The following is a 16,410-nucleotide window of genomic DNA, read 5'->3' on the forward strand; positions in this document are numbered from 1 at the left end:
TCTGTCCATGGGATTAGCCAGGCAAGAATTTTTCAAGCATACACTATTTCCAAATGTAAAATTCTTTCCCTCTGTTTTTCTTTTAAGTCACATTTGTATGATATAAGCACAGTTTACAATTCACTCCCATTTGGAGCCATCCCAGACAAAACCACAACCCGATATTCTCTTCTACAATCCCTTTGGCACAGCTAACCTCACTCATAAAATATTCATAAGCTTATCATTTAGATTTTCTAGGCACAATAATTTTGTTTTGTGTTAGTCTTGTCTCCCCATTTAGAAGGTAAGCTACTTGATGAATGAGGTCTATTTCCTCTAAAAAGCTTTCCAAAGCTTAATTAATGGATGCTGGATCATTATTGTTGATTATGATGGTATTGTACATTCAGGGGAGGAGGTTTAGAATCTTTTCCCACTAGTGCCTTCATGCTTTCTGGTGCTGATCTAAGGCAATGATTATTAACATTTTTGGGTCACAGACATCCCTGAGAACCTGATAAAATCTAAGGACTTTCTCCCAGAAAAAAATGGCACAAAATGACACAAAGAATTTTGCATACAATTTCAGATAAAATTTCAGAATATGAACTTTGGAAAAAGATTCCTGGCTTAAAAGCAAATGCAATTTAACTTTTAAAATTGGGATATTTCTTTGGTGCTTCTAGGAGAATAGAAAATGGCAGCAAATAGTAACAATGTGATTATTCACAAAGTTTACAAAAATGGTAAGAATGACACCAGAACAGGTTGATAGTTGTGAGTCCTCAGACTCTGAGATTTAACCAATCTTGGGTCTGAGCTGAGTTAACCAAATATGTAGAAAACAGCAGAAGTTCAGGAGCAAAGCTAAAACCACTGCAAGTTAAAGTGTGAGGGAATCCCAGGCTCAGTGGTAGGTGCAGAGGAAAAAGAGTATCAGGAAGATACTGGATGCAGGGACTGGAGCTTTACTTCTTGGCTCTTACAGCTTCTGTCCCCAAGGAAGGGGACATATAATTGCATAAAATCATTAACATATGCAACTGACTTACAGACAAGGAAAAATTGGGATATGTTCTTCATTTACTTTTTAAGATATTCAGTATCTTAAATAGGCATATTATTTAGAGGAAATGTACTTAGAATATTTACTTAGAATATTATAATAATATTACTTATAATATTAAAAAAAGTAAGTCAACCAGTCAGACTCCTTCCTAACCTTCTTTTCAGTACCCTTCTCAGACAGTCTTTAAAAATTAAACTGATTTCAGGTATTTTTTCATCACTTAATTTTCATTGTCCATCATTTTACTATTCTCATATCTATAAGCCCAACTGTGAAAGAGAAAGGGTCATATGCCAAACAAGGGAAATGCAGAAAGCAGAAAATTTTTTCCAAAAATAAAGCAGTCCATCTCTATTTGTTACCAATCACTGTTAGCACACTGTCTCATTCTTCATTCTTCCTACTGTCTGTTTAAATTGAGAGTCCAAGTATTCCACATGCTCAAAGACATTTCAGACTACCGGTCATCCTGGCGGTGCGAGTGGGGGCTTGACTCCATCAAGCACCATTTGCTATACATCCTCTACTTCCACCTCTGAAAAGCATCGCAAGATCAGTTAACTGCAAGAAATCACTAACACGAGGTAGAAATACCTCAAAAATCACTTGCATATATTAAATTGGACTTTTTATTTGTACCAAATAAACTCAATTTACCCACTGGAACTCCAGGAGATCCAAAAAGCTTTACAAGTTGAAAGGCAAACTCCTGTGATAATGGTAGCTCAAGGGAATCAAAGTAGTCAGGGCTTGTTAAATCTTGGTTATCCTGACTGTGTAGGAACGGTAAAGGCTGAGGTTCTTCCCATGTCTTTAGCTTTTCAACAAAACTTTTATTTAAGGAGTGCAGATCAGAGGTGACACCAAAAGAGTACAAAGTATCAGGCTGGCTACTTAAAATTTCTGAAGATGTAAACCTTACATCATTTGGTTTATCATCTACTCTCCTCTCAGAGTTCAAAGTCGAAAACAGTTTCTTGCCTGAAAAAGATATCTTCCAAAAGCTAGATGGATACTGTAGCATAAGAGAAGGAATGGGATTTCTGTAAAAATACACAGAATGCCTTACTCTATTAAATAGCAGGTAATGAGAATAAAATTGTCCACCAACATTTAGAAGAGAATCTTTGACAATGTCAAAGTAAATGTCAAAGTAAAACCATGATGGATGATAATCAAAGGTCATAATGTGTTGCTTATTCTCTTCATTATTTATTTCTGAAATTTCATCTTTTTCTTCTTCCAAAATAATTTTTAGTCCATGGCTTTCTGTTAACAAGTCACATTTCCCCATTTCTTTTACACTGGTATGACTCTGTGCCAGTAAGTTAAAGTTTGGTGCCAAACTGAAAATCCTTTTCTGCCTCCTCTTTTTATTCTCTGTTGAATGTAAGGTACTCTTCAGGATATCCAGTTTAAAGAAGTGGCTTTTAAAGATATTTGTCTCTGTTTCTATGACTGACTCTATATTCTCAGTTGGAGATGACAAATCTTCACTTTCTATCGATAGCTTCTCTTCTATCAATGTTTCTGGACTGTCTCCTGGCCCTTCCGAAGTGGAGATCAATTTGATCAACTGCCCCCTGCTGTCAGGATGAGCCAGCTTTTGCCGTCTATCTTTCTTTGGTCTCTGTTCACATATAAACTTATAAGGCCCCTCAGGCCAGCTACCAAAATAGGGTTGTCTATCAGAGCCCAACTGTAAATCACCATCGGACAAATCATTTGAGAAAAAAGCCCAATTATTGTTTTTAGTTCTATTTACTGCTTGTTCCTTTCTTAAAACTTTATCTGATGTTCCGGATGTATATTGATAGCATTGACTTGTTTCATTCAGGAAACTCTCATCTACCATCTCTCCCTCCTGCATAAACGAGCATGGGGCTTCAACAAATTTGTCCTGGGTGTTTAATGTCATGATATTCCTATTTTCAATATGCTTTTCTACCTCTGTGACAGAACAGTCATCACTTGCTACATAGGAAAGATTTTGAGTCACTGTTGGACAAGAAACAGAACTTTCATTTGGCATCAATGACAAACTTAGAAACAAGTCATCATTATCTTTAGGGAGGTAATTCTTTGGTGGACTGTCCCACTCAACTACAGGCATAACATCTGGCAAACTGTTTTCAGAATTCATGTCTTCCTGTCTTTTATCCTTATGGACATTCACAAAATCTCCCACTTCATTTCTCAGATCAACAGTTAAGGAACACTCCGACTCCCTTTTGGTCTCTTCTAAGTCTTCCTCTTCACTCTGAGATGGGTCCTGATCTCCTGGTGTAAGATAATTTAAGGTTTCAAATGAGTTTTCCTCCATGATTTTATTATGACTGTTCTGCTTTTTACTTCTTTTTCTGTTTCTCTTCCTGGTTTTGCTGAACCTGTGCCCAGTTTTCTTCAAATCTCTTTCTCTGAAATATAAAAAAGAAATTTATAACTTAATTACTTGTATAACAATATAAACTAAAACATTATACTCAATGTGCAGATTTACAAATCATTAGTACAAGAGATTCTAAAGTGTGTGTGCACCTTGTACTATGGTGGTGGTTTAGTCACTAAGTCATGTCCGACAATTGCGACCCCACGGACTGTAGCCCATCAGGCTCCTCTGTCCCTAGGATTTTCCAGGCAAGAACACTAGAGTGGGTTGCCATTTCTTTCTCCAGGGGATCTTCCTGACCCAGGGATCGAACCTGGGTCTCCTACACTGCAAGCAGGTTCTTTACTGAGCTATAAACTTTAATCCTCTAAATTAAAAATGAATACACTTTGAGAAAGTTACAACTCATTTCATAAACAAATAACTTTATGAAAATCTAATGTTTTCCTTAAGATACTTAATATATATATATATATGAAGTATACATATGAAGTATACATATGTATATGATGTATATATATATATATACACATATATATATGAAGTATATATAAGTGTATATATATATATACACACATATATATGAAGTATATATAAGTATATATATATATATATATATATATATGAAGTATATATAGTTTCCCTGGTAACTCAGATGGTAAAGAATCCACCTCCAATGAGGGAGACCTGGGTTCAATCCCTGGGTAAGGAAGATCCCCTGGAGAAGGGCATGGCAACCCACTCCAGTATTCTTGCCTGGAGAATCCCCATGGACAGAGGAGCCTGGTAGACTACAGTCCATGGGGTCACAAAGAATCAGATATGACTGAGTGACTAAGCACTGCAAAGCACCAATAAAGAACTTACTTTTCCCAACATATTGAATTTTGAAAAGTGACAGATATAGTCTAAATGACACAGCTTTAAAGGCTCAAGTAGTAGATTTTCTCTAGTCATAAAAACTCTGTCAACTAAGACGCTCCATCAATTTGTAAAGAACAGCTGATGATGAGCAGTCAAATTCAGTACTGGAATGATATGCTTCTAGTAGGTTAGTAAGCAGTGGTTCTAAATCAGAGGCTCCACCACTGCTCTGTGGGGTGTGTGGAAATGTGGGAAGGCATTTTTGGGTCACTGGCACTTGGCACTTAGGTCAGGGGTGTTAACTATCCTGCGATGCCAGGGACGGTTTCAAGTGAAAACTTATTCTACCCAAATGAGCAGTAATGCTCTCATCAAGCACACTAAAAGTTCACAGAGCCCCTTAATTAAAAGCAATCTTAGATTCTGAGGGAAAAACAGAGGACTTAGGAAATATTCTAATTTAAAATATAAAGGTTTCGTTATCTCCTCTTCCACAATGTACAGATGGAAAGAGGAAAATGTAGTGGAGGAAGGACCACAAGACGTAGCTGAGGGAAAAAAATCCCAGGTAGAGGAACGGAAAATAAACAATTAGACAAGCAAACAAACACTGAAGTAGAGAAAGATAATGAGGAAAAGAGAAATCAGTCAAATTGGTTGGGCGTTGGACAAAAGAGCTTATTAAAACTACCCCAGCCTCTGGCCTGATTTATTCCATCCCATGTTGCTGGGCAATTTTCAATAGGCAAGACCCCTGAATACCTCATTCTTTGTTAACTAATTGCTGCTGCCTTTGTTTACATATTCCTTGATGTTGGTTTAGAAAGAACATTAAGATTGTAAATCAACTACTCTTCAATTCAAATTTTTTTTTAATATAAAAAAGAACATAAGGACAGCAAATTCTGAGAAGCAGTTAAGATGGGGTTTCTATAAAAAGGATGTGGAGTAAAGAATGGCAACTGTGGCAGTAGCTCTCCTTTATGGTCAGTTCTGTCAGACTCCAGTGAAAGGTCTAGTTGAAGTCTAAGGTGCAGTCAGTTGTAAAATGCACACTGCAGACTAGTCTGCTGTTCTGAAAACAAACTCCACTGTCTTCATCCAAACATGCATCATCTTGTTGTAGGGCAAGGAGGAAAAGAATGAGTCGAGTTTGTTGTTGCTTTATTTATTGGACTAAATGGTATAAAAGAATGAGTGTTTGCTGTTGCTTTATTTATTGGACTAAATGGACTTAAGATTCACTCCAGGCCTTGTGACTCTGTGGAGTTGAATGCACTTCACGTGTAGCCACTGTCCCTTTAAACAGTTCTCTACTGCACAAGAAAGGAGAACTCTAAACTACGGAAATGGGTTCCTATATATGGTTCATCACAAAAATGTTTATAGATCCTTACGCCACCAGGAATTCTAAGGTCCACAATGCTACTTTGAAAACTGGTTTTTTCTTTAAAAAAAAAAAAAGCTATTTAATGCACACTTACTCTGTATTAAGATTATTTAATTCCTTTATATGTACAAACTTACCTAATCTTCTTCATAACAACCATATGTAATAAGGCAAATGCCAGTTTTACTCCCATCTCAAAAAGGCAACTGAAACAAAGAGAAGCTTCAGAATTTTCTGTACTGCAGCCACAATAGAAAATAGCATGGAGGCCCTTCAAAAAGTTAAAAATAGAACTATCATGTGATCCAGCAATTCCATTTCTGGGAATATATCCAAAGGAAATAAAAACACTAATTCAAAGAGATAGCTGTACCCCATGTTCACAGAAGCATTACATGGAAACAAGTGCCCATCAATAGATGAATGGATAAAGAAGTTGTGGCGTATACAATGGACTATTATTCAGTCATAAAAAATGAGGAAATTCTACCATTTGTGACAACATGGATGAACCTTTAAGACTTTATGGTAATTGAAATCAGTCAGACAAGGAAAGACAAATACTGTATGATCTCACTTATATGTGGAATCTAATACAAAATGAACAAGAAAAACTCATAGAAAAAGAGGTTAGATTTGTGGTTACCAGAGGTGGGGACTGGGGTTGGGCAGAAATGGAGGAAAGTGGTCAAAAGATACAAACTTACAATTATTCAATAAGTAAGCATTGGGGATTTAACATAGTAACACAGTAACTATAGTTAACATTGCTATATGATACACAGTAAAGTTGTTAAGAGAGTAGATTCTAGGAGTTTTCACCACAAAGAAAGAAATTTTTTTCTTCTTATTGTATCTACATGAGTTGATGGATGTTAACTAAACCTACTGTGGTAATCATTTCACAACGTATGTAAATCAAATCATCTTATTGTACATCTTAAATTTACATTGATATATGTCATTTTTTCTCAATAAAACTGGGGGAAAAAATCCCAGGGTCACATGGCTATTGGCAGGATTCAGACCAAGGCTCACTGGCTCTCCATTCTATATTGTTTACCCATTATACAAAATTGCCCCTCAACTTAAAAAGAGAGTTTTACAAAAACACTTTGCTTCTCTTTCTCCTCCTCTCATCTTTAAATTCTCACATGTCCATAAACAGAGATACCCAGCTGGTAAGAGTTGAGTCCTTTTCCTGGAAGCAGTTCTTGGGTCTTAACTCATACTATCCCTAACCTAATAGTGTCTTTAGACTTTTCTCTGTGTTATCAAAGCAAATAGAGAACAACAGAAAGTGAGACAAGGTAGTGTGAAGCAGGACCCATCTTGCTAATCAGACTTTATGTCAAGATTTTATATGAGAAATGGAAAGACCAGAGTAGATGATTTATAATTCAGACAGGCTGATGGACACAGAGGCTCCTCCTGGAGTTAATTCATTTGTCATGGGGTAAAGGTAGTGAAGAGTAATCATATTCTGGATATATTTTGAAGGAAAGACATGCAAGAGTTGAAAATCAATTGGTTAAAGTATGAGAAAAAAGATAATGACTGCAAAGATTTTGGCTGGAATAACTGAAAGGATGAAGAAGCCATTTGCTGATACACAGAAGCCTGTGCAAGGTATGGATTTGGAGGCAGTGCTGCTGAATCAATTGCCTCAAATTTCAGCTCAGAGTCTTAATCAGCAAATTAATCTGTCCCTTTAGCAGAAGTTAGAAAGTAGAAAAGATGAGGGTTTCTCTAATATGCCTCATGAGTTCCTATGCTTTTTTAAATGAATTATAATCTGATAATAAAGCTATGACCAACCTAGACAGCATATTAAAAAGCAGAGACATTACTTTCCCAACAAAGATCTGTCTAGTCAAAGCTATGGTTTTTCCAGTAGTCATGTATGGATGTGAGAGCTGGACTATAAAAAAAGCTGAGCACCAAAGAATTGATGCTTTAGAAATGAGATGTTGGAGAAGACTCTTGAGAGTCCCTTGGACTGCAAGGAGATCCAACCAGTTCATCCTAAAGGAAATCAGTCCTGAATATTCATTGGAAGGACTGATGTTGAAGCTGAAACTCCAATACTTTGGCCATCTGATGCGAAGAACTGACTCATTGGAAAAATCCCGGATGCTGGGAAAGATTGAAGGCAGGAGTCAACAGAGGACAAGATGGTTGCACACCATCACCAACTCAATGGACAGGAGTTTGAGTAATCTCTGGGAGTTGGTGATGGACAGGGAAGCCTAGAGTGCTGTAGTCCATGGGGTCACAAAGAGTCGGACATGACTGAGCAACTGAACTGAACTGAACAATCTGATATCTAATTAGAGAAAGGATAGTAGAAACCTACCAATGATGAAAACTCATGATGCCTACAGAGAATTTAACATTAATCATGAAAGAAAGAGGTGGCTTAAAAAAAATAAACTATTAAAATCTAAGAGATCAGGCAATTTATTAAAGCAGTTTGCTAAAACTTAATCCAAGTAGTCTTAAGGACTGGAATTTTCATAAAAAATACAATGCCAAAAAGTATGAAAATCAGACTAATTCTACAAGGAAGTGTGTCAGAGACCTGTTCTGGTTCCACACCATGGAAACTCTGTATAGTGACCACACTTATCCCAGTACTTGGAATGGGCCTTCTGGAAAGAAAACACAAACCATTAACAGGGACTTGTGAAGCATGTGGGAGATTAGAAGAGTGGTAATGGTGGTGATAACTTCTTCGAGAATGTATATACACTGGATGTGCCTAGTCAGTATACACATTTATTTATAAAGTGTAAAAGGCTCATCAAACCTATGTTGTACTCATGCTGATTCATTTAGGGATGAATGGCACCATTAAAAGAAAAGAAGCATCAAGAAATATAAGTTAGTCATGGAGAACAAATCAGGAGAGTTGGAGGAATGGGCTGTAGCTTTCAAAAAGAAAGGAAGAAATAAGACAAGAACAAATGGTGACATAACTCTGAAAATAAGATTTAGCTTTTAGATAATGGCTTAGAATTCAAGCTCCTGGGTAGGGATGGAGTGTACCTTTTAAGAATCAGAAAGATAATGTTTGCTCAGGGGCAAGTTAACCTGACCAAGTGAATCGTGACCTGAAGACAAAGGTGAGAGAACATCCAGATATAGCCAAAGCTGGGGGACAAAAAAGTTATTGCTTCATGTTCTTCATGAGGAGAATAATTAAGGGAGCCAGAAACATTATTTCTTATTGCAGAAGTCTATATACTAATTCATGAAGCATGGGCAATCCATGAAGTAAAACTCAGTTAAAAGAGAGGTCTCATAGCTTTATGGAATGACTGTAGTTGAAATAATCCAGGTCCAGGTTCTAGTCCTGATTCATTAATAATCTAGAAGTGGGATCTTGGGCAAACCAGGTCTCCCTTCTGAAACAGAGATAACATTACCTTCTTGCAGAGTTGTAAAGATTAATATGGATGCCCTTAAATGACCTCTACCTAACTGACAGATTCCTTCCATTGCCTCTGCAGAATAGAATAACTAATACCAATGACACAAAATGTTTGCAGCTAGATGGCTATTCTCTAGTACAACCACACCTTTCTGCTCCCATTATTTAGAGCTGCATATTTAAAAGAAGTCAGAGGAATTTATTCTCAAGTCTGTTTATACTAATAATCATAACTGTACTACAGTTATGTAGTTTGATTAAACATTATGTCAATCAGTAGAATGAGTACAAGAACAGAAGTTTCTATAAAAAATTAAATTGAAATAAATGACCCAATAAAGATGAAGTACTAAACAACTGTTATCAAATCCAGGTTAGGCAGGATAACCATAAAGTTTTGCTTAAAAGTCACAAAAACCTATAACTTGCACGCCTATCACTTTGAAAATTTCTTTGGGTTCTCCCTCCAATTTACATCACCAGAAACTGGAAATTCCTTAAACACATACATTTATGGTCAATTAGTCTATGACAAAAGAGGCAAGGATATACAATGGAGAAAAAGCCAATTTCTTCATTAAGTGATGCTGAGAAAACTGGAGGGCTACATGCAAAAGGATGAAACTAGAACATTTTTTAAACACCATATACAAATATAAATTCAAAATGGATTAAAGACCTAAATGTAAGACTAAAAAACCATAAAATTCCTAAAGGAAAACAAAGGCAAATACTCTTTGACATATGGTAGCAATATATTTTTGTATCTATCTCCTGAAGCAAAGGAAATAAAAGCAAAAATAAACAAGTGGGACCCAATTAGACTTAAAAGCTTTTGCTCAGCAAAGGAAACCATCAGTAAAACTGAATGATAACCTACTGAATGGGAGAAGATATTTGTAAATGATATGACTGATAAGGGATGTTAATATTCAACATATATAAACAGTTCACATAACTCAATATAAAAAATAATCTAATTTAATAATGAGCTGAGCTGAATAAACACTTTCCCAAAGAGAACATGCAAAGGCCAATAGGCATCTGAAAATATGCTCCATATTACTAATCATCAGGGAAATGCAAACCAAAACCACAATGAGACATCACCTTACACTGTCAGAACGGCTACCACTGAAAAGGACAGAAGTAACACACACTGGCAATGCTGTGGGAAAAAAGGAACTTTGGTACACTGGTTGGTGGGAATGTAAACTGGTGTAGCAACCACGGAAAACAGCATGAAGTTTTCTCAAAAAACTAAAACTACCGCATGACTCAGCAATTCCACTCCTGGTCATGTACCAAAAAAAAAAAAAAAAAAACCCAGAAACCCTAATTTAATACATGCACTCCAACATTCATGGAAGGATTATTTATATTTGCCAAGATATGGAAGCAATCTAAGTGTTATTAATGGATGAATGGATAAAGACAATGTGCTATATACAGTGAGTCCCCTACATATGAACCTCCAAGTTGCAAACTTTAAAAGATGCAAATGTGCGTTCCATCAATGTCAGGCATGAGGGAAACTCCAGCTTGCCCACCGCTGCCTATCGTTGATGCTCCTTCAGCTCCAACGTCTTCCACCTCCCCTCTTTCCTCCAGTCAGTAACTCTTCTTGCCTGTTCACTCAACAGCAGCCCCTATATGCCACCTATTGTACTGTACTACTAAACTTTTCAAGTTACTGTAAGATTAAAATTTTGTTTTTTTAATGTATTACTGTGTGAGAAATATTATAAACCTATTACACTACAGTACTATATAGTCAATTGTGTTAGTGGGGTACTTGGGCTAAGTTTGTTGGACTTACAAACTAAATGGACTTATGAATGCACCCTCAGAGCTCATTCAAATGTCAGGGACATACTGCATATATATATATATATATGTACTTATAATATTTTTATAATTTTAATATATTTATAATGTATTTATTTATATATTTATTTACTACTCAGCCATAAAAAAATGAATAAAATTTTGCCATTTGTAGCAACATAAATGGGTTTGGAGAGAATTATACTAAGTGAAATAAGTCAGACAGAAAAAGACAAACCCTGTATGGCATCTCTTACATGGGGAATCTAAAAAATATAACAAACTAGTGAATATAACCAAAAGAAGCAGAATCAAGATACAGAGAACAAACTAAAGGTTACCAGTAGGGAGAGGGAAGGGGGAGAGGCAATATAGGAATAGAGGATTAAGAGGTACGAACTATTGTGTATAAAAAAAATAAATTATGCTATATAGCTGTCAAAATTACAAATCTCACAATGATAAAGTTCTGATGTATTTGCATATTTACATATTTTAAAATATGCACATATATGTTTAAAAACACAGGAATATGCAAAATACTAATGGTGGTGAACTATGGAGGTTGATTTCATTGTGATTTTCTGTATGTCCAGAATTTCTTACACCAAAGATGTACTACTTTTGTAGTAGAAAAATAAAGGCTTTCTTCAGTAAACAAATTAGGCAAAGCAAGGAGAAAAAACATACAAAAGTGCTTTTTCAATATTTAAGCCTTACTCTAGAATAACAAATCCATTTATGAATTTACTGAACATGTTTTGACTATTGAACATAAATTTAATCCACCCCCCACAAACACACAAAAAAGCCTTCATGCAAATTCAGTTCTAGCTAGTAAGACTCAGCAATTACTGTTAATAACTGTCTTCTTAAAAAAAAGCCCTTTTACTATTTGGTGATTTCTCTACATTTTCAATAATCATGAACAAGAATAATTCCAATTCAAATTACAGTATAGTGTATTAAATTAATTTTCCTATTTCCATTTTCTATCGCAAAGATTTCACTTTGAGATAATTCTTGACATGCTTTTATTACTGCCAATAATAACTGCAAGTTCTCAAAATTAAAACCTAATTTTTCTTAAGTACATTGATTTTATTATGTCCACCCTTAGTCAAATTCTTTAAAAATGTATAGATATAAAGCAGCATATATTTTAAGATATATCAGATTAAAATAACATTTTCATGAAAGTTAAATTCTCCAAGGGAAGTAGCTAATTTCCAAATCTTCTAACACCTTTTCAAGTAAATTCTCATTACTGCAAAGGGATTGCTTCAAATACAGAAAAGCCTTTATTTTCCCTTGACAAGATCACACTGCTGCATGCATAAAATCCATGATTAATAAGGTAAATGAGTTCAATATTCTAAGATACTAACTCCAATTCTATCAATTACATTTCTCCTCTCTGTTACAAACCTAATTTAATTGCCAAGATTTGGGCAATTCTAATTGTTTTTTTAAAATACTTGCAGTTCATTTTCACTGTTAATGAACAACAATTTATAGTAATGGCATTACTTCACAAACACCCACTATTCACAAAGAAAAATATAATTGATTTTGTTATATCATCAAAATAAAACACTAAAAAACAAAGGCTTGGACTTTATGTTGTTTAAAAATTTTCTTAATAGCTGTTTAAACCAAAATTAGGAAAACTAAGGTGCTTAAATATCACTTCTCAGGTAAGGCCTATCCTGTCCCTTGTATTTAAAATTGCAGCCACCCCTCCCTCCCAACCCTCAACCAAAACACCCTTACCCCAGGCCAGGCCCTCCTTAGTCTCTTCCTTTTTTTCCTTAGCACTGATTTCCATCTAACAGACAGTATAATTGATGCGTCTTCTTTGACTTCTTGTGAAGTTTAGTCCATTTTGCTCCCAGCTGCTCCCTCAGTCCCTAGCACAGTGCTTGTGATTTACAGCTGCTGTTGAATGAAAAATTTTACCGAGATTAACGGTGGAGGCTGTTGCTTTTCTCTGAGTCACATATTGGTGACTTACACAAATACGTGGGAAGTGCAATATTTAATTTCATAATCAGAGTAAATCCCCATTTTTCACCCTGCTTAAGCAGTAAAACACTCTCGTAGCCTCAACTGAAATGTATTAATGCTTCCATGGTTGAAGATAAGCATATGTCCCCATGATAGCGGCTCAGAACCTGAAAATCAGAACCCAGGCAGAGAGAATTCAGAGGTCTGGAATCTTTCAGGAAAAAGGGTCAGGGTGCCACTTTTTCTTTTTGCTATTCTTTGTGTCTCAAATGACTCTTCTTACTCAGTTATTAACCATAAATCATATCAATAGTCTTCCTCATTGTGCTTACTGTACATGCTTTCCATGTATTACCCTATTTAATAACTGTCATAATGACCCTAGGAGAAATTTACTATTAACCACACCAATCTACAGATAGAGACACTGAGATTTAAATAGTTTCCCCAAACATCTGGTGGGTGGTACAGGTCTCTGGCATTTAAAGTTTGCATCTTAAAAAACACTATGCAGGCAAAAACCACTACAATATTGTAAAGTAATTAGCCTCCAACTAATAAAAATAAATGGGGGAAAAAAAACACTATGCAATATTGCTCCCCCACTCATCATGACCATGTAATTTGTCATGAGTTACAAGAATTCATGGATTCCAACATCACTAGTATTACCTGACTAATCCTGCTCATGTTATCCTAAGCACAGACCATATACAAAAAGGGGAGAACTTCCGTGGATATAGAATAAGCTCTAGTAATGTGTAATTATGAACAATATCTCTTGATGGGACTATTCATATCAAAGAAATTTCAGGCTACAAAAGCAGCTAAGCCAAGTCAGTAGGGAAAAAGTAAAACTAACAAAAACCCCAGAAGTTCACAATAATAATAACAAAAACACAGCAAAAAGTGTTATTATCAGAAATTTTTCCTACTTAAAATGTTCATTTACTATGGAATGTGAATATATAGAAAATAGAAACATTGCTTTGCAAAAGAAATCTTTTCACATGCCCCTACAAAAGACCTGACAGATTTAAAATACAATGGATTAAATGCTAAAACTAAATGACTTTCTGAAAACCATAGGAAAAGAAAAATGCCTGGGCCTGTTTAATTTTACTTCTTGTCCTAAAACTGAAATGAGATTTGTGATATCCATGCACGATCTCATACTTTAAACATTCCAAAACACCAAGATAAACTTTCAAAACTTATTTTCCTACATATCAGTTCAGTTCAGTTCAGTCGCTCAGTCGTGTCCGACTCTTTGCGACCCCATGAATCGCAGCACGCCAGGCCTCCCTGTCCATCACTAACTCCTGGAGCTTACTCAAACTCATGTCCATCAAGTCGGTGATGACATCCAGCCATCTCATCCTCTGTCGTCTCCTTCTCCTCCTGCCCCCAATCCCTCCTAACATTAGGGTCTTTTCCATTAAGTCAACTCTTTGCATGAGGTGGCCAAAGTATTGGGAGTTTCAGCTTCAGCATCAGTCCTTCCTACATATAGTCTATCTTTATTTCTTATTATAAATTAACATGATTAAAATAAGAATTCATCCCTATACTAGGCACAAAGAGGATACTAATACTCTTTCAAATGACAGACTTACACCTACTTAGTAAACCTCTTTAGCAGCTGGCATTGTTAAGAAAGCCCTGATTTGCTGCTACAACTTTTCAAGTTCTTAACATGTTTGACATATTTAACAGTCACAGCTGTTGTTTTAAAATGAATACAGTAATTACATTTAAAATTCTTTTCAAACATCAGATTAATAAAAAAGAATCATGCCCTCTAAGAATAAAAACTTTCCAAAACTGATTGGTCCATAAGCGTACATTTTAAATTTCATACATTTAAAACTTTGGATTTATTTTAAGCCCATCATTTACACAAGTAGAAAGCACTGACAGCAACAAAATGTGTGCATCTTTGTTGCCCTAATTTTCTAGCACAAACTTAGCCATTTGACAGACATAAACAATTTTACTCACTGGAAAATAGTTGATGCTCTTAGATGTTTTTAACAAACTTTTGCTTTCCATGTGTTATCACTGTAAATAAGTTATCATTACTATACCGGTCTATAGTTACATCTTTTTTTTTTTTAATAGTTACATCTTAAATTACTTCAAATGATGGGGGTTACTCACTGGCTCTTTTAAACCACCCCACATAGTTAAACTTCTTGAGTTCTTCTACCTGCATTTTATAGTGATTTTTGTATCCTCAGATGTCTTCAGGTTATCAGGCCTACATTATTCTCTCTAGGACTGCCCCAACTTTACTACCTCCTGCTACTGCTAAAATATTTGTGGTAGGGAAACCATTAAAATAGCCTCATTCAGTTCTTGTACAAAAAAAAAGTAAACTGCCTCAGAAGTCTTTGAAAGGTACTGCATATGGACTTGGTGGGTGTACAGAGCATGTGACATTTATTTAGCAAATCAGTAAATTCTTAAATCTTTTGAGAGTTTAGCCATGTGCCAAAGTTCACGAGGCAATGACTCCTGAGTGAGTGAACCATTCCTGTATTTGTGGTTGAGTGAAAAAGCATCTGGCACAGATCCTGGAACACAGTAGGTTCTCAATCAATGTACGTACACATCATGTATGTACACGTTGTGTGTCTGTTTCAGACACAAAAAGGGCCTGGAGGATGCATACAAAGCTGTCTAACTAGATGATGAAGGGCATCATGAATAAAAAGGACTGACTTTTGCTTCATCTCCTTTTGTATGAAAATTTTTTAGGTCAGGCTTAAATCATTTATACATATAACTTATATCTAGGTTTCTGTGTCCAAAAAAGCAATGCAATCTATTAAGCGGACCCTAGCACATACAGTTGGAGAAGGCAATGGTACCCCACTCCAGTACTCTTGCCTGGAAAATCCCATGGATGGAGAGGCCTGGTAGGCTGCAGTCCATGGGGTCGCTAAGAGTCAGACACGACTGAGCAACTTCACTTTCACTTTTCACTTTCATGCATTGGAGAAGGAAATGGCAACCTACTCCAGTGTTCTTGCCTGGAGAATCCCAGGGCCAGGGGAGCCTGGTGGGCTGCCATCTATGGGGTCACACAGAGTTGGACACGACTGAAGTGACTTAGCAGCAGCACAAAGTGTCAGCGGAGTTGCAGACTATATATAACCTTTGTGATGGGCTGGCTGCATTCCTGTACCATAATCTTAAAGGGGGGAAAACGGTTTCATTTTTTTCCTCCTTTGAGATTATGTTCCAAAGAAGAAACTGTCTAAAAAGTTGAATCTGTAGTGGGTTCAGGTTTATGGTCATAGAGTTCAGACAATGACAGTCTCCTGTAGTTTTGCTTTTTTAAGAGATGGTTCACAGCACATCCTCTGGCTGACTTCCAGGCAGCATACAGCATACAGCTTGACTTCTTTGATGCAGTTTCCACTTCTCTATGTATCCTGTGCATC

At 36.1% G+C, this 16,410-nt stretch overlaps 1 protein-coding gene across 14 annotated transcripts in view; it reads right to left on the minus strand.

Annotated features, from left to right (window-relative positions):
* The window catches only part of LOC110125943 (NEDD4-binding protein 2-like 2), an 81,367-nt gene that overhangs the window by 26,599 nt on the left and 38,358 nt on the right, over positions 1–16,410 (minus strand). For 13 of the 14 annotated variants that reach the window (XR_011489125.1, XR_011489126.1, XR_011489123.1 and 10 more), the window contains one exon: positions 1,709–3,468. Coding sequence is in view for 1 of the 14 variants with exons in the window: in XM_070471764.1 (XP_070327865.1) it covers positions 1,709–3,468 (1,760 nt within the window). In the remaining 13 variants the exon portion in view is untranslated. Of the gene's footprint in view, positions 1–1,708; positions 3,469–12,727; positions 12,893–16,410 lie in introns of those variants that run through there. The other variant, XR_011489131.1, reaches the window with a different exon arrangement.

Source organism: Odocoileus virginianus, chromosome 8 (assembly GCF_023699985.2).
Source record: "Odocoileus virginianus isolate 20LAN1187 ecotype Illinois chromosome 8, Ovbor_1.2, whole genome shotgun sequence".
Lineage (NCBI taxonomy): Eukaryota > Metazoa > Chordata > Mammalia > Artiodactyla > Cervidae > Odocoileus > Odocoileus virginianus.